The 23618-nt window shown below is 39.4% G+C and overlaps 1 protein-coding gene across 8 annotated transcripts in view; it reads right to left on the reverse strand.

The window, feature by feature from the left end:
• The window catches only part of LOC140483840 (FERM domain-containing protein 4B-like), a 371993-nt gene that overhangs the window by 58078 nt on the left and 290297 nt on the right, over positions 1-23618 (reverse strand). For all 8 annotated transcript variants that reach the window (XM_072582530.1, XM_072582532.1, XM_072582531.1 and 5 more), the window contains 3 exons: positions 21503-21568; positions 15857-15914; positions 11753-11839 (listed from right to left, as the gene is read on the reverse strand). In XM_072582530.1, the coding sequence (XP_072438631.1) occupies positions 11753-11839; positions 15857-15914; positions 21503-21568 (211 nt within the window). The remainder of the gene's footprint in view (positions 1-11752; positions 11840-15856; positions 15915-21502; positions 21569-23618) is intronic.

Genomic DNA, 23618 nt, shown 5'->3' on the forward strand with positions numbered 1-23618 from the left:
GGAGATGCCGATGTTAGACTGGGGTGTTGTGAAGGACTAGCGCTCTGATTCCAATTAAACCTGTTAAGACTATAACCTGGTGTTGTGCGAATTTTAACTTTGTATCTGGCAGCAGTGTGAAATACTGGCAGGCAACAAAAACAGCCTGATGCAAAAAGGGAACTCAGCAACAATTACCCTAAAAGAAACATGCTGCAGACACCTGAAAATTATGACAACATGAAAACAAACTAGAAACACTCTGCAGGTGAAGCAGCTTCTGTGAAGGGAGGAACAGGGTTAACTCTTCAGGTCAAAGATCAATCATTCAACTTGACTGGAAAAACGAATGTGGTGTAATAGTTTTAAAGGGCCAAAATCAGAATGGTCTGTGAAAGTGCAGAGGACAGGAAGGAGTGACAGAATTCTCAAAAGTACACAAGAACAGAAACAGGACAAAAATAGAAAAGGAAGCAATTATATTCCCCAGAGGAATGTTCCTGTCTGAAACAAAAAAAACAAAACCAAAGAAAACAAAATGGGGCTATGGGGTATGAAATTCCTGAACACAACAGTCCTGAGGTTTGTGGCATGTCTAATTGAACTATGAATTGCCATTTGTCAAAATTCAAACATTTCACTAAAACAGTGCAGCAAACAAAGGACAGAGATGCCTTGCAACGAGTGCAAGGTGGAGAATTCAAGTGGCAGGTCACTGGGCGCTCATGGTCATATTTGTGGACTAAACAGAGTTAACTAGCTGGAGAGATGATTTCCAGGAGATCGATTGGGTTTGAAGAGACGATGTAAGGAGATTCGATAAGTTACTGCAGTAGATCTGATGATATGGTGTACATTTCTGATACTGTGGTTCAGTGGTGGGGGAATACATTTAAAAGGATGGGTGCCAATCCAGCAGCTGTGCCCTGGATGATATCAAGTTTCTTGAATGTTGTTGGAGTTGTACTCCTTCAGGCAAATGAATAGTGTTCCATCATATTTGAAGAGTGCCTTGCAAATAGAGGAGTCAGGAGGTGAGGTACTTGCTACAGAAGGTCTGCTTGGAAATGGTCATTAGCTTATATTTACCAGGCACAAATGTTACTTGTGCATTTTCAGCTGATGTCCAGTTGTTCAGGTCCTACCACAAATGAATGAAGACTTCAATATTCGAGCAGCCCAGAATGGTGCTGAACATCAAACTTAAAAAAAAAAATCAAGATTCACGAGATTGCCATGAAAGATATTTAGATAAGCTGACATATGAAGGAAAGGAATACACCCAGCATTTGATTCCATAGATGATATTAACAACTAGAATCTAGCAATCCCTCTCCATGAGATGAAGCAGCATACTTTCACTGAATTTCTTACTAGCAACAGCTGGGGCTATCATTGACCAGAACCTGAACTGGATTAACCATATAAATTCAACAACTGCAAGAGCAGATCGGAGGCTGGGAGGCTGTGGTGATTAACACATTTTTGATTCCTCAAAGCCTATCCACTATCTTCAACAAAGAAGCCAGGAGTCTGGTGGAATACACACATCTTGCCTAGATATGTGTACGTCCAATAACTAGAGAAAGCTTGATATTAATCATGATAAACTTGTATGATCAGCACTCCATTCACCACCTTAAAAACATTCATTCCATTCACCACAAGCAGAAATGGCAGCATTGAATGTTGGATAAGTCAGACACTTCACGCTGCTATGGTTTTGTCAACAGCACGTTGCAAACCCACAACCTCTGCAAGCAACAGCAAGGGCAGCAGGTGCTTGGGAGCACCATGACACACTATTCTGACTTGGAACTGCAGAGTTGGTCCTTCACAGTCACTAGGCCAAAACATCTGCAAATCCATTCCTAACTGCAGTATGAACAAAGCTTCTCCAGTGATTCAAGGTGGCTCACACCTTCAATTAAATCTCAAGGAATGACAAACGCTAGCTCGACCGGGGCTTCATATCTAGTTTGCATGTCATGAGTTGGATGTGACTACAGAATATTCATTTATCATTGTGATCTTGGTCAGCTAATTCAGACATGATTAATCAGAGACTGAAAAATGGATTTTACTTCAAAGCTATGTCAAAAAATGAAATCAAAATACTTACTGAATGCAGATCATATCTGAATGTACACTTTCAACTAGTGCCATTTTCTTGTGTTGCGTTATCTCCACCCACTGTGAATTGAACTCCTATTTGCCCTCTGCTGCTAAATTACTAAAAGAACTGCTAAAATAAACTGGATTTTGTCTAACAGTTGAATGCTGTTTCCATACCTGGGGATATTTCTAATCTCTGGACAAGGTATCAGAAAATCCAAAGGTAATCCTGCACTTACGAATAGCGACCAGAGTAATTATTCCTATCACAAGCTGTTTCTGGAAGCCGGTTTTATAGATATTGTAAGGTGAATTTCTCTTGGTGCTAATTCCAAGTCATTCTGCTCTCTCTAACCTTGATAATGAAATTAAGATTTACTGCAGTCATTCTTCTCTGGGGTCTCAAACTCATTAATTTTTTTCCAAACCTATGTTTACACACTCCTGGAGAGGTGGTCACTTTTCTAGACTTAAGTAGCCTTCTGACCTTCTCTTTTGAAACTTGGTGGAGTCTTCAACTTTCATTTCAGTTTCATGATTTCTTTCAATACTTGGAGATTTATAGCAGCAACTTAATTAAAATATTAAACCTTATCAGTATGGAAGGAATTGTTTTCATGCATTTTGTACTTTTCTATCAAAAGACACTCCCTTATTCAATGATGCGAGTCATATGATTAAATAGTATTGTGTCTTGGGACTGAACATTCGACTAAAATTATACTTCATATTAACACTGCAAAATCTTTAAAATATTTGGTTTTACAAAATTATAAAATTCAATATTTTAGTTTTTGCTTTCAGGTGGTCACAATATTTTGAATATCGTTGCCTTAAAAGTAAGGACTCTGCTCCAACCACATTTTGAGGAAGTGTGCTCCAAAGACTCTCAAAGACAGAAAAAAAATATCCTGGTTGGTCTTAAGTGGGTGAGCCTTTATATTTTGAACGGCAACTTTTCATTCCACATTTTCCTACAAAGAGGAAACATCCATTCCATGTGCATCTTTTCCAATCATGTCACCTCCTCCTCTTTCAAACTCCAGAAGATACAAGCTTAGCCTGTCTAACCTTCCTCAAAAGGCAGCACATTCATTCCTGATATTAAGCTAAGAAACCTTCTCTGAATTGCTTCCATGCATTTACAGCTTTGCTTAAATAAGGAGACCAATACCGTACACAGTGCTTCAGATGTGTTCTCAACATTGCTTTGCAGAGTTGAATCTTCACCCCTTTTGTATTCAATTTATCATACAGTAAACATTCTATTACTTTTGCTAATTCCTTAATGTAACAGTACAGTAACCCTTTATGACTCATGCGTTAGATGATTCCTCTGCATCCTCTTACCATTTAGATTTTTAAAAATCCTTTTCCTGCCAAAATGGACAACTACACATTTTCACACATTACACTATTTCACAAACTTTTGCTCGCTCACTTGACCTATTTAAATCTCTTTGCAGGCCTGTTGATTCACTTTCACAATTGATGTTCCTACCAACCTTCACATCAACAAATTTAGCAACCATACCTTTGATCCTTTCAAAGTAATTTTTATAAATTTGCAAAAAAAAAATAATTGAGCCCCAGCAGTGCTCCCAGTAGCACACCATCCGTTGCATCACAACAATCAAATTTTAAAAATAACCTATTTATGCCTAATATTTGCTGTTACATATATAATCATCTATCCATGCCAATGAGTCATCTCTACAACATGAGCTTTCATTTTCCACAATAATCTTCAATGTGACACCTTATTGAAGGTCTTCTGGAAACTCAAGTGCCACACACTAACCAGTTCACCCTTATCCACAGCACATGACTTCCTTTAAGAACTGCAATAAATTTATAAAAATGATTTCCCTTTCACAAAACTTTGATGACTCTGCCTGCTTGATTATCTTGAACTTTTTCCAAGTGTACAGCCACTTTAGTAAAAGAGCTTCCAACATCTTTCTTCAAAGCCAATTTGCCCGTAATTTCCTCATTTCACTCCTCCCTTCCCTTTTTGAAGGAAAGGAGTTACATTCATTATTTTTCTATTGAACGAAAACTTCCCCAAAGCTAGACAATTTTGAAAATTTAAACTAATGCAGTTATATCACTAGTGACTTCCTTTGAGACAAAAGGATGAAGTCATCAGGCCCCAGGGACATTTCAGCCACAAGTTCAACGACTTGCTTGGTGCCATTTCCTGCTAATTATAATTTTCTTAAGTTTCTCCCTCCCTTCCTTTCACTTACTGATTTACAACTACTTCTTACATACTACTCATATCCTCTGTGAAGACCAATGCAAAATACCTGTTAAATTCATCCCCTTCTCCTGATTTTCCCCTATTATTTTTCCAGACAAATTCTTTAGGACAACTCACATTTTGTTTTCAGTTTTAAAAATCCAAAAAAAAAGGCTCTCATCTGCTCATGTTCCCCTCTTTTAAAACAATATTTTATATTCTGTTCAATCTGCTGATATGCCACCTACCTTTGCATAATTGTATGCTTTTTCTTTTTATAAAAAATGTGTAGGTCCTCTCCACTGAACTTCTCTTGCATTGCAAAGTATCCATCCTGCACATTCTGAAACATTCCTTTAACTGTCTGCCACTACATCTTTGTTGACCTAATTTGCCAGTTCACTTTAACTAGTTCTGCTTCCTGGCCTCGTTGTTGCCCTTAAGCTTAAATGAGAGCTTTGGAGGTTACGGAAGATGGCTGAACTTAGTTTTGCTGCTGTCGTTGCTAATGGCCCAAAGTCTTTCTCCCATGTTTCACCCAAAAGGGCAACACCTCTGACAAGCACTCTCCTTCTATATTGTACTAATTTATAATGTCTGCTCCAATCAGGATTTGGACCTTGAAAACTACACTTATCCCATAGAGGAGTTTGAGCTCTTATCAAGAAAGAAGAAACTGGCGTAGTTAGAACGTATTTCATTTGAAAGTAGTATTAAATTTTCAGAATCAAAAAATTCTAAGATTGAAGTATCTACAGAAAACTATGTAGCTTAATATCAGATTTCATATTAAATATCTGGACAAATGTCAATACATTTGAAATATGATTAAATTCTTCAAATCTAATAATGACAAATGGCAACTTTAACACCATGTTTTAGACCAGTGTGATTACAAAAACACTGCAATACATTGTACCGAAAGAGCTTAGCTCACATTAAATTCTAGTTCTAGCCTTGCACAAAAATCAAATCAACATATCTCAATTTAAGACTTCAATTGCTTTAATCAAAAAACTTTAATATCAGAAACAGCTGGAAAAGCTCAGTAGGTTTGATTTATAAGTTATGAAAATAATTTTCAATATACAAACTTTAGATTAGATTCCCTACAGTTTGGGAAGCCCACACAGACCCTCCGAAGAGGGACCCTCCCAAACTCTTTCCCCTACATTGACCCCTGACTAATGCACCTAAGATTATGGGCAATTTAGCATGGCCAATTCACCTAACCTGCACATCTTTGGACTGTGGGAGGAAACCAGAACACCAGGAGGAAACCCACGCAAAAACGGGGAGAATGTGACGGGAGAAACTTCCCCTGTGACAGCACATTTGCACTCTTTTTATTGTGCAAAACAGTACATCACTCTTTGGGCAGTGGTGTGTAGCCATTATATTTCTCCACATTGCTGAATTGAAGGACGTATAGGCTCATTGGACCATTGTCTCATTATTTGTGTAGTTATTTGATGAATGGGATCCCTCTATGCAGGGTTCACCCATTTAATGCCTGGATTGTAAAGGCAACGGTTTCTTTAACCTCCTAATCCAGAGCCCCAGTCTTATTTCAATCTGAACAAACATAGCAAAAGCTGCCCAGTATTGCAGCAAATTTCATAATCACATTTTCACTGATCTTTTGATTGGGGAACAGAGTACTTTTAACATTGATGCAGCATAAATGCCATTACTTAAAATAGTCACTCAACATGCTCTTAGAAATGTAGCAACGTAAAAATGTTCGAAGTAACATTTTAAATTCTAAGTGGCAGCATGTAATGTAACACCAGCGATAAAAAAACTCCAGCCCATTCGTTGTGTGGAACTTCTGTCAGTGCAACTGATAGAGACAAGTTGTGAATGGAACTAGTACAGGAGTTCGGAGGTCATGTTGCGGCTGTACAGGACATTGGTTAGGCCACTGTTGGAATATTGCGTGCAATTATGCTCTCCTTCCTATCGGAAAGACGTTGCCAAACTTGAAAAAGTTTTCAGAAAAGAATTACAAAGATGTTGCCAGGGTTGGAGGATCTGAGCTACAGGGAGAGGCCGAACAGGCTGGGGCTGTTTTCCCTGGAGCGGAGGCTGAGGGGTGACCTTATAGAGGTTTACAAAATTATGAGGGACATGGATAGGATAAATAGACAAAGTCTTTTCCCTGGGATTGGGGAGTCCAGAACTAGAGGGCATAGGTTTAGGGTGAGAGGGGAAAGATATAAAAGACACCTAAGGGGCAACTTTTTCACGCAGAGGATGGTATGTGTATGGAATGACTTGCCAGAGGATGTGGTGGAGGCTGGTACAATTGCAACATTTAAGAGGCATTTGGATGGGTATATGAATAGGAAGGGTTTGGAGGGATATGGGCCAGGTGCTGGCAGGTGGGACTAGATTGGGTTGGGATATCTGGTCCGCGTGGACAGGTTGGACCGAAGGGTCAGTCTCCATGCTGCACATCTCTATGACTCTCATCACATTCCTGCTGCTGATGCATTATAAACAAAGCTCCTAATACTGAAAGCAAAAAGCAGCAAAGGATCATATTTATGAAGAGCTTCTTCCCCTCCTGTAGAAAATAAAATAATTTGAGAAATTATAGCTGTACACTTAGAATAAAAAAAAAGGTAAATTGGGAAGAGCCAGAATGGTTTTGTCAAGGAGAAATGTTAACTAATTTGTTAGAGTTCTTTTGAAGGAGTAACATTTTCAGATGTAAAATTATATTCATAATTAAATTTGGATTAATGCAACTGAAAGCTTGATTTATGTTATTTGTTAATAGTTTTTGAATTCGCCTTCTAACCTTGCACAATGCAAACTTAGCTCTTTAGGGATGCATTGCAGGTTTTTAAAGTACAGTACATCTTCTGATGTACTGTACTTGGTTATGACATTTTACTGAGTGCATTTTGGCAAAAGGTTACTGCAGAAAATAAAGGGGCAACATGGACAGAAGATTGCATGGCTGGCTGTCAGAAAACAGTGGAAATCCACAAGGGGGTCTTTGTCAGATTGGCAGGACATGGTGAGGAGTCCAACAGGTATCTGCACTGGACTCAATCTTTTTTTTGGTGATTCATATTAAAATGATTTAGAGGAGGACTGCTAAGGCATGATAGCTAAATGTACAGACAACATCAAGATGGGAAGGCAAGTATGTTATGAAGAAGGAGTATGAAAGTTTCAGACAGTCAAAGTTGGGATTAGGAGACTATTCAAAAATCTGGCAGATGCTGTAGAACGTGGGAGAATATGTATGATGTTGATTTTGGCAAAAATGAAAAAAAAAAATCAGAGAATTACCTAAATGGAGAACAACTGCAGTATTCCAAGGTGCAGAGGAATTTAAGTGTTCTTTTGTATGAGTCACAAACTATTCGCATGTAGGTACAATGTACTTTCAAGACAGCTAATGGAATGCTATCCTTTAGTACAAGAGAAATTGAACATTAAAGTAAGGATGCTATGCTTCAGCAGTATTGAACATTGCACGCAGTTTTAATCTTTTAATTTAATGAAGAATAAACTAACTTGGGACCAGCACAGAGAGGGTTTATCAGTTTGAAAACTGGAATGAATGGATTGTCTTATGAGAAAAAAATAAGAGCAGTTTCCATGGGAGTTAAAACAGCAAGGAGTGACACAATTGAAATAAATATGGCTCAGTGGTTAGCACTGTTGCCTCACAGCACTAGGGACCCAGATTCAATTCTCACCTCAGACAACTGTCTGTGTGGAGTTTGCACATTCTCCCAGTGTCTGTGCGGGTTCCCTCCAGGTGCTCCAGTTTCCTTCCACAGTCCAAAGATGTGCAGGTTAGGTGAATTGGCCATGCTAAATTGCCCGTAGTGTTAGGTGCATTAGTCAGGTAAATGGAGGGGAAATGGGTCTGGGTGGGTTGCTCTTTGGAGGGCCAAAGGGCTTGTTTGCACACTGTAGGGAATCTAATCTAAATACGATCCTTCATGGTCTTGACAAAAATCTATGTGGAAAGGACGTTTTCTTTGGTTTAGAATTAGGAAATATTGTTTTAGAATTAGCGGTTACCCTTTCAGACAAGAAGTTTTTTTCTCTCAGTGCAAGTCTGGAACTTTCTGCATCCAAAGGCAGGGTGATTGAACATGGGCAAATGCAAGGCAGATGAAGTATAATGTGGATAAACACGAACGTAACCACTTTGCTGGCAAAAGTAAAACAGAAAAAAAAAGGTAGATTACCTGAATGACAATAGATTGGGAGAGGGAGGGGCAGGGGTGCAATGAAACCTGGTTGTCCTTGTACACCAGTTGCTCAAAGTAAACACACAGATGCAGCAAATGGTAATACTGGCCTTCATAGCAAAAGGATTTAATTATGGGATAGGGCCTTGGGTGAAAGTACACCTGGGAGGACTGTATGGAAGTCAGGTTTATTTTTCCCGAAGCTCCAGCCTTAGATATGGAGGGAGTGCAGCGAACATCAACTCGACCAATTCCTGGATTGGGGCAGGGCCAGGACGAGGTGTTGGGGGGAGGGGGCGGTGTAAAAGGACTTGCAGAAGCCTAGAAAATAGGCCAGCTAAATGCAGGAAGGAAAATAGGCCAGCTAAATGCAGGAAGGATGTTCCCAAATGATCAGGGAGTCCATAGTGAGGTCTCAGTCTAAAGAGATTAGAGGGTAGGCCAACGCAGTCACTTCCAGCAAGATGGCAGAGTAGAATGTTCCACCTGGAGCTAGTCTGCTCTGCCTGTTCTTTTTCTCTTTTTTTTCCCCCCCCTCTCATTTTAGCAGTCCCACATCAGGCCCCATTCCACCATGTCTCACTGAGCTACTGCAATGTAATGTCGATCGGAAATTCCCTACCGGACAGTAATGTCAATTCTTAAACTGTGTTATAACCATCTGATTTCTAATTTATTTTTTAGGCGATAGGCAATGCTACTACTTTTGCTTTTATTCCTCTTTTGTATCCTTGGTACTTATACTCAAAATGGCACCATTAGAGGCAGCCATTGTGAAAACTTCTCACCTGTTCCTGTACTCGTGTACATGTGATAATAAAAGAAATTCTATTCCATTTAGGACTGAGATGAAAGGAGAATAGGGAGCCTGTGAATTCTCTGCCACAGAAAGCAGTTGAGGCCAAAACGTTGAATGTTTTCAAAACGTTAGATATAGCTATTCAGGCTAAAGGGATCAGATGTATGGGGAAGATGCAGAGTTGGATGCTCAGCCATGATCACAGGAAACAGGAGTCGGAGTAGGCTATTCAGCTCTTTGAGCCTGCCTTGCCATTCACTATGTTTTTATGGATATATTTTTAAGACAGAGGTAGATAAGATTGGCAGAGGAATCAAGGATTATTAGGGCGAATTGATAAATTATGATTGAAAAGACAGTCAAACACTGACATCAGCTATGATCCAACTGATGGCACAGCAGGTTTGAGGGGCCAAATGTCTAATGCTGCGCCTACTTTGTGGAGTTGAGGATAGTTTTATACTCACTCATTGATCTGCACAGAGCTCAGTCAGCACTGGAAAATAACTGCACACAGGTATACCATTGCAGTTCACAGTTCTTCTGTGTTCTTCACCATTTTGTCCAACATCTTGAATTTTCCATTATTAATGTCATTACACAAGTTTCACATTCTTAACCACAGCCCAAAAGAGGAGATACTCAGATATGCGCAAAACTTGATCCAACAGATTGGTTTTATGGTTTTCAAGAAGCAGTGGGAGTCAGCGGTGGTACAGGATTAGCGACAGGTAGCTGGGCTGTGGTACAAAAATACACAAAAGACTACAGCTAATAGGAAAGGGAGTTCAGGATGCTGGGTTGAAAGGCTGTAGAAGCTTGCAGCGATAAGCAGGAGCAAGACCACAGAAGTACTTAATTACTAAGACAGAGGTGCTGGGCTACTGATTGGCAATGTAGGCCATGATAAGGCCTGGATCTTCCAAAAGGAAGACAACGTTGTTGCAGCAGTGTTGGCAAGAAGTGTGCATCTGCACCACATGGAGTTCCTGATGCAACTGACTCTGTGGGAATGGCTGGAGAAGTTAGTTTCTGATGTGCAGTTAGCGCTCATCTGAAACTCTGAAAACATCCCCAACTCTGAACATTTGAGACAGAGGTTTTGGGTGGTTCCGATTGACAGTCAGAAGAGTCATAGAGATGTGCAGCATGGAAAAACAGACCCTTCGGTCCAACTTGTCCATGCCAACCAAGTGTCCTAACCTAATCTAGTCACATTTGCTAGCACTTGGCCCTAATCTCTGTACCATTCCTATTTCATATGCCCATTCAGGTGCCTTTTAAAATGTTGAAAAAGTACCAGCCTCCAACATTTCCTCTGGCAGCTCGTTCCATGCACACACCACCTTCTGCATGAAAAAGTTGCCCCTTTTTATATCTTTCCTCTCTCAGACTGAAACTATGCCCTCTAGTCCTGGACTCCCCCAACCCAGGGAAAAGACTTTGTCTATTTATCCTATCCATGCCCCTCATTTATAAACCTCGACAAGGTCACCCCTCAGCCTCCGATGCTCCAGGGAAAACCGCCCAGCCTATTCAGTCTCTCCCTATAGCTCAAATCCTGCAAACCTGGCAAAAATCCTTGTAAATCTTTTCTGAAGCCTTTCAAGCTCACAACATCCATCCAATAGCAAGGAGACCAGAATTGCATGCAATATTCCAAAGGTGGCCTGACCAATGTCCTGTACAGTCAAACATGATCTCCCAACTCCTATACTCAATACTCTGATCAATAAAGGAAAGCATACCACCACCATCTTCACTATCCTATCTAGCTGTGACTCCACCTTCAAGGAACTATGGACTGTCACTCCAAGGTCTCTTTGTTCAGCAACACTCCCCATTAAGTGTACAAGCCCTGGTCTGAATTGCCTTTCCACAATACAGCACCTCGCATTTAACTGAATTAAACTCCATCTGCCACTTCTCAGCCATTGGCCCATCTGATCAAGATCTTGTTGTAATCGGAGGTAACCTTCTTCATTGCAAAATTGGAGGTGTAGTGGACATAGTCAGCCAAGAAAAGTCAGAGGAATTAAAATTCCTTTTAGGAATCAATCCTTGCTTGAACTTCTGGCTAACAATAAAACAGACTCACTCCACTTTTACTTTTGGCACAAGCTGATGTGGTTTTAAAAGGTAACCAAACTTCCCTGCTGTGATGAACATTACATCATTTAATCTTGATATGTTTTCACAACATAACACATCATGTGTTTTACTGAGAAACACAGTTTGCCTGACACTTACAGGAAGGTAACATCTTTTTACAATCCATCTAATGTTGAGAAGGTAGGCTTTTCAATTCAGTCAACATAAATTCAATTGTTACCTTCAGGCTTAGTTTCTGAAGGAACCATTCTAAATACACTCAAGGGAAAACAACTGACTTACCTTTCTGGGTTTGACTTTATCATGAAAATCGTATTGCCCAATTCCTTTACAACCAATTCCAAGCCACCAGGGAATTCCTTGTTTATCCTAAAAAGTTAAAAAATTCAAATATTTAGTTACCTTATTAAGCAGTTGCCTACTTCATTCAACCACCAGCAATAGATTTTGCACAGTGACAAACAGATTATTTCCTTATACTAACAAATGCTTTACCTCCACCACAACCAATAATCCCCAATAAAAGTTTTTTGCTTTTCATTTGAAAAGTGATTCATAGTCCACTACAGTAATATATTTCATTAAAACAGAACCACCCCAATATCTATTATGACTCTTCAGTTGACCCAACAATTTCTATTTGCACACAACAAAAATGATTTAGTAGCTGGGGGCTGCAGCTAGATTCTGACCATTCTGACCTTAGGCAAGGATTCAAAATCTAGACTAGACTGGAGAGGTCAGAATTGCCTTGACAAGAGTCTTAAAATTTTAAATCATAAAGCCATCGTCATACAGCAACATCCTAAATCAATAGACACTGCTCGGACTAAGTATAGGAATCAAGACTCTGCATTTTGCTGTACAAAACGGAATGGGAATACATGACAAACTGTGACCGAGTTTCATCCCCAAATTCTGATGCCCTTGAACTTGATAAACCGTTCAGGAAAATTAAAGGAAAATGAAACTATTTTCATTCTTAAGTATAATTGTGCACAAGAGAAAGGCTTGGAGCTGATCTATGAATAACTGCAGTTTTTCATCACATTTTAAACGCATTGTTTAGTATCTACATGGAAATACCTCAAAACTCAAGGCAACTGCAGTGCCCATCACGTTTTTGGACCCAAAAGCAACTGAACACCGTTGATTTCCAATTTGAAACTTCTGTAAAATATTAAACTTAATACTGGACTGAAATCTAGTTACATAATAAGTGTTTGATAAATAATTGAAGTTAAATAAAAATCACAACACCAAGTTATAGTCCAACAGGTTTAGTTGGAAGCACTAGCTTTTGGAGCACTGTTCCTTCATCAGATGGTTGTGGAATATAAGATCGTAGGAGAAAAGATTCTATAGCGCAAGTTTACAGTGTAATGTAACTGAAATTACATACTGAAAAAGACCTGGATTATTAAGTCTCTTACCTTTTTAGAATGGGGCATGTTAGTTTCTGTTCTTTCACACGTAAATTCCAGAATTTAAAGTTAAAGTTCACTTGAGAATGTAACTGTAAATTCCAGAATTTACATGTGAAAGAACAGAAACTAACATGCCCCATTCTAAAAAGGTAAGAGACTTAATAATCCAGGTCTTTTTCAGTATATAATTTCAGTTACATTACACTGCAAACTTGCGCTATAGAATCTTTTCTCCTACGATCTTCTATTCCACAACCATCTGATGAAGGAACAGTGCTCCAAAAGCTATTGCTTCCAACTAAACCTGTTGGACTATAACTTAGTGTTGTGCGATTTCTAACTTTGTACACCCCAGTCCAACACTGGCACCTCCAAATCATAAATAATTGAAACAATACATAAAGTTAGCAAGTGTTCTTGCATAGTCCTATTTAATCAGATAAATTTTACTCTTGGTGACTCATCTTCCTAAATGGTAGTCATTGCAATTATTTGGATATGCATTGTAATCCTTTATGCAAGTATTATATCTAGCATTTTAAATGGCAAAATACAAAATACGTTGGTTTGAATGCAAGAACTGAAAGTGGAGCTTTAACATCTCAGTTTGTACTTTCTCCAAAATGCCAGGTACTAGTAAGCAAGAAATCCAAATTTGGGCACAAGAAAACAGAGTTGTAATGATAGACAGATGAAAGGTCTTGCTTTGGGCAGATACTTTGTGAAGTTAGTTTAAGTCATAAATGGACAAAAGTCTAATAAAACAGTATGGCAGAGTAAGGTTAACATTGGACAGGATTTAGAACCGCTCAGAAAAAGCTCATTTCACCTCTGGGATGCCACAGCTCAGTATACTGTAAGGGACTACGTAAGCAATTTAAATCTATATCCAATATTTAGTGCAAGTAATCAAATACAGTCAGATATACAGCACAGAAACAGACGAAATTCATGCCGACCAGATATCCTAACCTAATCTAGTCCCTCTGCTAAAAGAAAAGAGAGAGAATAATTAAACATTTGAAATCAAAATAACTGTGGACTTGCAGACAATCTTCTTTTACATTAAAATAGATGGCACTTGTTTGTCTTTCATCCAAGGAAGTCCAAGTTAAAAAAAAGTCACATTTCATCTTGCTGAGGATAATATATCAGTTATTCAGCATGTTTGAAAGTGTTACATCAGTTCAGATCACTATTTCAATTATATCACCTTTCTTTTCATAATTATTACATTGTTGAACATTACATCATACAGCTTTGACAGTAATTACCCTCCATTTGCTGCTACTTGAGATGGAGTACACCTACATGTCACACACTTCTCTTAAGTTGTTGCAAAGAATAAATAGCTCCATAGCTAAACGTACTTTCGTAAAAAAAAATGTTGGTGTGTTAATAACATCTCATGGATGATACTTGGCCCCACTTTGGAGCATTTAAACACAAGAAATGTAAATAGATAACAGCAAGTTAAAAATGTCACCTTTTGGGGTTTTGTTATTTTTGTGAGATTAAACGAAGGAGGACTGTGAAGTTTATTAGTGAATTATGATCAGAGCTTTTTTAAATAAGTGCCTCATCATGGAGTTCTAATTTTTTCTCCCCCCCCCCCCCCCATTACAGTTAATACTACAAAATATTACATGGAATATATTTGCAGATATATTAGGCGTGGCACGGTGGCTTAGCCATTAGCACTGCTGCCTCACAGCACCAGGGTCCCAGGTTCGATTCCGGCCTTGGGCGACTGTGTGGAGTTTGCACATGCTCCCTGTGTATGCGTGGGTTTCTTCCAGGTGTCCCAGTTTCCCCCCCCACAGTCCAAAGGTTGTGCAGGTCAGGTGAATTGGAAATGCTAAATTGCCCATAGTGTTAGGTGCATTAGTCAGAGGGAAATGGGTCTGGATGGGTTACTCTTTGGAGGGTTGGTGTGGACTTGTTGGATCGAAGGGCCTGTTTCCACACTGTAGGGAATCAAATATTTTATTTTGCTCAAAAGAAAATGCAGGCAGTCAATCCATGCAATATTTGTAAAGAGAACCAGTCTTATTCAAGATTGGGATACAGACAGACTCTAATCTCACTTTTAATCCATTGTCTAAGCAGAGGTGTCTTTTTTTTAAAAAAAAGATGAACCCTTAAATTATCTCGAAAATGTGACTTGAAAGGAGTTCTGGGATTTACATATTAGTGAACAGAAACCTGCAAACCATTCTAAAAGATGAAAGACTTCACAACAATCTAGGTTTGTTCAATATATCATTTCAGTTGCATGACACTGTAATCTTTTGCTATAAATTCTGTGTCTTTATGGTCTTGCTCCACAACTACCTGATAAAAGGAGCAGCACTCCAAAAGCTAGTGTTTGCAAGTAAACCGGTTGGACTATAACCTGATGTTGGGACATTTTCAAATCTGAAAGGAAGAACATGGAGCAGTCCAGTCAAAGTCAATGGAATGGGACTAAGAGTTCATTCAGATAGTTGGTGTAGGGCAAAAGGAGATGACCAACAATTCTGCCATTCACATACATATTAGAATTTTCTTCTATCACATCTTTCTTGGCTGTAAAGTATTTTGTGATATGGTGAGATGGTAACACACTATTTAAGGTCTGACTTTTCTAAAGTATGGAAGAATCACTAGCACCCGTGGAGTTGTAATCCAATGTATTACTGTATGAAGGTCAGGAGACAAGAGGAGGAAAAATACATAAAAAGGAGAGAAAACAAGTGTTTTATTTGCAAGGAACTCCTGTGAAGAATTAAAATCTGGGGTAAAAATAACCAATTGGGGGAAAAAAAAAGACATCAATGGAATGGGAAAAAAACCCAGAAAACCACAGGCACTTAGTAAGAAATTAATTGTGGTTTTTCTCAAAATGTAACCATTCTGTCAGTGTGAAATTGAGAGCATATCAGTAACCAGTACCAAACAAACACTTTTAAAGACTAACCTTTACTCCATAATAATGAATACCATAAGTTGGAAGAGCTTCCACCACAGTCATATAACTGCAAAAACAAAAAGTGATGTAAAGTTTAACTTTTTCTTACAAATTTTTTTTGGGAAAAAAACTAAAATCTAATTTGTGACATTACTATTTTGCTAATTAAATGACCTTTTTTTTTCAAAACAAACAAACAAACAAACCTGACAATTCCTCCAGGGCCTGGCCCCTTAATATTTCTGCAAGCTCCTGACAGCCCTCCAAGATAATTACACAATCATCTAATTCTGGTCTCTCGCATACCTCAGTTTTAATTTTTCCATTATGTTGATCCGGTCTTCAGATATCTAAGCCCTAGGGTCTGTAAACCTCGGACTAACTATCTTCCTCCAAGACCCAAGATGCTGGCAGTGGCTGATGGGCTCAGGGACCCACAATGCTGCCTATCTGCTGCCCAGTATCAGGCCAGCTGCACTCTTCTTCTTCCTTTTCTCTTACATCTTTTCAACAACGATGGCACGAGATGGTGGCATTGTTGCTGTCAAGAGCGGAAGCGGGCAGCCTAGGGCAGTGGTCAAAAGGAACAAGCTGCAAGGCAGCGACAGGGAGTTTGAGACCAGAATTTGGTGGTTTTGGGCGAGTGGAGAGTCCAACATGACCTGGTGCTTACAGACTGTGGTGTTGAACTGCTAAAAGAAAAACAAAGAAACACCATTTAAGTAATAAGGACTGTAATGTTTAACATTAAAAAAAGAGTTTTCCTTACTTTTCTGCTTTGTACCTCACAATTCTGTGCCTAGGTACCTTTGTACCCAAAATGCCACAGTAAGGGCAACTGGTAAACATTTTACTATCCTCATATGACAATAAACCCAATTCAAATCCTTGGAGATCAATCTTCAAACCTACCCTTTTCATTATGCTTTTGGCCATCCCCTCTATTATCACCATTGTGATTCAGAGTTTAATGCTGCTCTAACTTCAAAAACACTTTTGCACGTACTATTGCTAAAGGTCAGTTTTGGTAGGAGAAAAAGGTGCTGAAGTAGATCTTTAGATACGGGACAACAAAAAAAGTTTTGATTGGAATGTGAATTTGGATTAAAATCAGTTGAGCCTGCTACTTTTGGAGTCAAGTGTCATGTGAGAGAATTTACTTTTAAAATTTGATCCATAAGATCAAAGGCTGCAGGTGTGCCCACGTTTGGGGTCGGGAGAAACATGAGAGCGAGCGACCGAGACACAGTGGAAGATGATGGCAACAGGAAAATTTGAATACAGGTCTTGGAGATTTCTGTGGATGTCTTTGCCTTAGAGTGAAGAGACCTCACATCAGTCCATGTGCATAAAATTGCCTGAGGGCCCTCTGTTGCCGCTGTAGCATTATGCTGATGGCAATATGAATAAAGTTAGAGCTAGTTCACGTCCCTGCTTCACAGCTTGAGATTCTGAAGAGACTGCAGAAGTTGCTACTGTGCTTGACCTGCCCATAATGATTGCTGAAAAACTGCTTCACTGTGTCCAGGAACTTTGGTGTGGGGTTGTTGAAGGTGGGGGTGCTGAAATGAGGGCTACTAGAAAGTAATGTAGATGTTTGCGTGGTTTACAAAACTATTCTATATTTACAATTAAATTCTATATCTGTGGTGTCATTGTTTGCTCTGAAAAGGACACTGGATTGCTGTGTGGCTCTTTTTATTGGCAGGCACAAGTTATTTGTGTGTTCAAGCCAGGATCTTCCCAACACAAGGAAGGAGGAGGATTCCACAATAGTTGGACCAAACGGACACCTCTTTGCTTTTATGTAAAGTTGATAAGGTGGCTCCAGTACAGATCCTGTGGAATCCTGCCAAGCTCCCTGCAGGATAAGGAAGAGGTGGGCATTTAAAAAAAAAAGGTATGACTGACACACTTTAAAAGGTTTTAGATGAAGTTCCAATGACTCTGGAGGCTTTGTTGATCTTCATCTGCAGTTTCCTGCAGAGTGAGGCTTTCATAAAATTTTTATTGACAGACTTTTGCTTGATGCAGTTGGATAGCCGTATCATATACTGGGCACTTGGTGCTGAAGAGTATTTTAATGTGCCCTGACCAGTGTAGTGTGTAGTGCCCTGCCACTGGTGCTCCTTTGGGGGCTGTGTGTTTGATATGCTGGTCCACACAGTGCTTCACACAAATTTGGTATTTCTCCAGTATCAGTGCACCGTTGATATTTTTTTTCACAAGTGCAGTCTATCAGTCATTCTGGATTTCCTCAGTTTGTACTGGAGCTGTGTGCTTGACAGCCTTTTTTTTTCTTGGCTGGCTGGGCTGAGCCGGGTCAGCCCGATGACCTGACCATTTTATTCGGGCTCTTTGCTACTGTCATTAAATTAGTCCCTGTTCTTCTTCATGCTGGGCCCAACAACCTCATGGGAAAGTGCCAACACTGCAGCTGAGTCTTTCCAGCGTTTTCCTTGAGTGGAATTAACAGAGATCAAAGTGCTACAGTCTGGTCTGTAAAGTTATTTGATGCCTCTCTCAAAGAGGTTGGCATTTCGCTGCCTCATATCTAGGCTGAATTCTTAGGCTCAGGCTTGAAGTGAACGTTTAGCTTTGAATGAAAGAGCTGGTAGTCTATATGACAGTCAGCACTGGGCGTGACCTTTAAGTCACACTTGTGCACCAAGATGTAGTCCAGCTGGTGCCAGTGTGTAGAGAAGGGATGCACCCATATCGGTGTTGGAAAGATAGGCTGCTTATATGTAGTTGATTTTCTGCATAGAGACTTCAAAGAGTAGATACAGGTTTTTAATGGTGCTTTCCAACTCTATTAGATGCTGAGCACATTCTTTCACGTCAGTTCAGCCAATTCTAGCAGTGAAATCATCAAGTACAATAATTTTGTCCTTTACAAGGTAATTTGAATGAGTTCAGGGAGATCTATGCACAAATTATGTTTGTCAGCTGGGTTAGTTTTCAGGGTTGGAGTTGCTTATGGGTGTTGAAAACAAATTGCAGAGACATCATATGGGGCTATGGCAAATCGGCAGAGGGCTTAGTGGCAAGAATCTTTTCCAACCTATAGTATAGATTAAACCTCAGCTTGCTAGATAATTCATGGTATTGACTATTGCTTTGCAAACTCAGATAGCAAACATTCTTCTGTTCGCTCAATATCATCAAATCCAGGGGCTTTATTCTTCAGTAAATACCTTAGATTTAAAGTTTTGTCTACTTTAATCAAACTGTTACCAGTCCCTTACTAGATCTTAAGACACGGTGACACGTTTTTCCATTGAAATTGCAACATCAATTGTTTACAAAAATCAAATCTTATTATGTTGTTAACAAAAGTGTTAATCAAAAGGCTTGGCTTTTCCTTGATTAAGCTCATTAAATCCTTAAAAGTGAATGTATTAAAACTGGATCATTTGTAGTTAAAATAGAAGAAATGAAGAAGCCAGCCACAATTTAGCTTGATTACAAGGTTGGCTGCAGTATACTCATTGAACCATTGTATCATTTTACTGGCAGGCATAAAGTGCAATTCTATCAAATAGTGGAATTCCACACAGACTGTTTACAGTTTGAGTCAGGATGACATTGCCTCATTGTAATTCTCCACATGGTATATTTCAAAAGGGTTTCCACATTAGATTGCCTGCTAAAAAGTCAATAAACAGTGAACAGAATGCAGGTTTCAATTTGTTGCACAAGTTACTTACACCAGTCAAGCAGTGAGAAATTTTATCCTGAAATCTGTATGCAGTTTGACCTCCTTGCAAAGTGTTTTTTTGTCAGCGACATACGATAATTATCAGCACAAAAATAAATTCAGCAACGTCTGCCAAAGCAAAGCGACCACTGAACTGCAAAAATCTTGATTAGTCTGGTCCAGCTACTTCAGAATCAAGAATCTGTGGCCCACAAAAAACTTCGGTTTTAAGTGATGTTGATGCAGATTTTAAATAGCTGCCCACTCAATTACTTAAGAACGGGGTAGGACCAGACTGACAGCACTTGAAACCTGGCTCGTCTTTCAACGCAACAACGACAGATTTTCTGCCTTAATTCCACTTCCCATCTGCTCCCCACATTCCCCAATCCCCTGACACCGAATATTTATACCTCAGACTTAAAAACACAATGATGGAGCAACCCAGACCTCCAGGCAGCTATAAACAATTCTAAATACTTAACCTTCAGTGTGAAGAAATTTCTCTTTATCCTACACCTAGATCACAGACCCTGCCAGAGAAATCAATCTTTCAGTCTTTGTGCTACCAACACTTAAGAATATTGAATCTTGCAATGAAATGGCATCTTATTCTTCTATACCCAACATTGGCCCAATTTACTCAACCTCTCATTAAAAGGACAAGGCTGTTAAATCAGGGATGAAATTTAACAACCATGTGTAGTGCCAATAATGGAAGTACATCCTCCTTTAAATACAGAGGCCAAAACTGCACATGGTACTTCAGGTAGAGTCTCAATGACCTATACAATTGCAATAAGACTTACTTGTCTTGCACTCCAATGCCATTGCAATATGCCACTTGCTTTCTAAGTTGGTTGCCATTCCTGTATGATAACTTGTGTTCCGTGCATCAATCTGCCCAAACTCCTCTTAATCCATTTCTCACTTTGCTACCCACTCACTTTACCTACCTCTATCCCATTGCTGATTCTTTGCATCATCCTGACAGCTCACAACCCCACATAGCTTGGTAAGTTCAGCAAATAAAGCAACATTGCCCGACCTCATTGTCCACAGCTGAGGCCTTAGCACTGAAGATTGCAAAGCCACACTAGATAAACAGTTTTTTGTCTTAACCATACCATTGTTATCCTTACTCACTGTTCTCTCTCTCTCTCCCCATTAACCAATTCTCTATTTAGAGTACTATATTTCACATAATTTAGAGTGTCTTAACCTTGTGCGTGATGGCTCATTTAATGCCGTTTGGAAACCCAAGACAACCACCATCTGCTAGCTCACATTCATCTACCTTATTAGTTGCAGGCACAAAAAAACCTCAAATATATGAAACATGATTTTAATTTCATAGCATCATGTTGACTTTATATGATCATAATGTTACTTTGAGTGCACTATTAAGAGGTCCTTTATAATATTCCAGCACTTCCCTAACAACTCATGACAGGCTAACTGGCAGATAATTATCTGTTTATTTCTTTCCCCCTCCCTCCCCCACTCCCACCACTTTCCTTTCTCCATGGTGGAGAAACAATTGCTGACTTGTAATCTGCTGGTAGTTTATGAGAATCTAGGGAATCTTGGAAAATAATCAGCAGCCAGCTCTTTCAACACCAAAAATGTGGCCATTATATTCTGAGGATTTAAAAGTTATTTGCCAAATATGAATTTTTCCAATAAACTTTCTGTGCTGATATTAAGTTCCTCACTCTTAGTAGTGCATTAGTTAACTTCTATTTCTCATATCCAATGTGTGTCGGCTAGTGTGTAGACAGGCAAAATATTAGTTGTTTAAAGTCTATATTATATGTACAGATGCTGCTAGACCTGCTGAAGTTCTCCAACGCTTTCTTGTTAGCCTTGCTGATGTGCCAACTAATCAAGTTAATTATGCTTTGCTCCCCACATTTGCATTCGGCCTATGAACTGAGCAACATTTACGTACTTACTTGACAATTGCTTGTCCTCTGCTGTGACCTTTAAGTTTTTTGTAATGGTTAATCACTCGATCTTCACTGTAAGCACAAACATTACGATTTAGCCCAGACATAAAAGCAAACTTCCAGTCAATACAGTCTACTCAGCCATGGAACCATTGCAGTTTGCCTAATTTGCTCATTTAATGAAAGCAATTCATTGGTTGTATCCAACAAGAAAGTGCCTCATCTGCACAGCCACGCAGAAAATTATGTCTACTCTAGTGCCATAAATGGGCTTGGTTGTGTCTTTGAATTTTAAACCATCCCTAAAGATTTTTTTCTTACATATAAACATGTACTTTTTTTCTGGTGGTCATTGCAGTGTAACACTCAAGTTGCTCAATTACATTTACAGGAAACCTTTAACATACAAAAAAGGTGCAACTTAGGTACACAAATTAATAGGAAGAGTTTTGTACAACTCATCCCCCAAAGATGTGCAGGTCAGGTAAATTGGCCATGCTAAATTGCCCGTAGTGTTAGGTAAGGGGTAAATGTAGGGGTATGGGTGGGTTGCGCTTCGGCGGGGCGGTGTGGACTTGTTGGGCCGAAGGGCCTGTTTCCACACTGTAAAGTAATCTAATCTAATCAATGCAGATTTGATGACTGGAAGCCACGAAACTCTAATGCAAATGTATCAGATGGTTCTTTATCTTAGTCACAGTCCAACACAGGTGTTTTCAGCTGCTGTCTTGCACAAGGCCATAAGAAATACATCTCACCATTTATAAGTGACTGTGAAAGAAGGTCTTCAACATTTGGCTTACTACTTCAGCCCATTCCAAATTAAAAATGGGCTATACATTTGCAAATTAAACAGAATACAGACTGATCTATTGAAGACTGCTGGACAGCACCTGGCCCATTTTGCAGAACTGCTCAGGAATCACTTCAGACTGGATCACAATCACTTCAGCAGGGAGACACTGTCCAACGCTCGGGCACTGATATTTAACCCAACTCACCCAAGTCATAGTTTATACCCAATTAAGCCAATACACCATACTCACACTACAGGACGGATTTTGTGAGAACCATTTAGGTCATAGCCATGTTAAACAAAGAAAAGGCATGTGCATGGCACCTTTCATTATTAAAGGCTTTCCCAAAACACTTTAAAACTAACAAAGACCTTTTGACGTGTAGTCACTGTTGTGATGAAGGGAGTCTTTAAGATTTAAACTAACAGAAAAAGAATTTTAATTGGAAAACTTTCATTGAATGAATGGTCACATTAACAGTAGTGAAGTTGCACAGTGTGCACTGGAATATTAGACTCTCCATCACCAATACTGCAGGTGAGCTCCTCATTGTAGTAATCAATAACTTACCCTATTCACCAAAATAAAGAATTACATTAGTAGGGAAGCCAACTTATGCAGGTACAAGTGTTTGTATATTAGACACTGACAAGTGAGCTCGCCATTCAGCTCTTCCCAATGGCAGAGGAGGTAAAGGTAGGCGTGGCTTATGCTTAGTTTGATCCAGGTCCATGTATAAAGATAAAACTATCAAGAGGTGCAATTTGTAATCTGCTGATTGTGGTGCACTGGTGATATTTCTAGGTCTGGAGCGCTGGGTTCAAGTTCCACCTGCTCCAGAAGTGTATCAACATTTTTGAACAGGTCGATTAGAAAATGGATAGCCACAGTAGTAGTTTAGGTTGATCATTGCATTTGTTAGTAGAGGTGCAGGGGTAGACAGTAATTCAACAAAACCAGGATTCACGCTTCTCACTGTTATCCAATGACCCTTTGCTGCAATTGTGTGTACACAAATAAAGAGGACACAATATCATCTTCTACCGGGATGCTATTGATTTATGTTTAATAGCAACTACACTGGTCGGCAAGTGTAAGGGGGAAAATAGACATGTTAAAAAAAATATAATTTCGACTTTGGCCCTGGAATATTAATTCACACATAATTGAGGTGATTGCTGCATTAGCAGATATTGAACCTCCTGGTGTCCAACCATTCTCCTTGACCACTGGTTGACAGGTAACCAAGTACTCCCATTGAAACCGGATCTCAAACAAAATTTCTGTAGTCCCCCATGTGCTCTACAAACTGACAACTGGCCCAA

Source organism: Chiloscyllium punctatum, chromosome 12 (assembly GCF_047496795.1).
Source record: "Chiloscyllium punctatum isolate Juve2018m chromosome 12, sChiPun1.3, whole genome shotgun sequence".
Taxonomy (NCBI): Eukaryota; Metazoa; Chordata; class Chondrichthyes; order Orectolobiformes; family Hemiscylliidae; genus Chiloscyllium; species Chiloscyllium punctatum.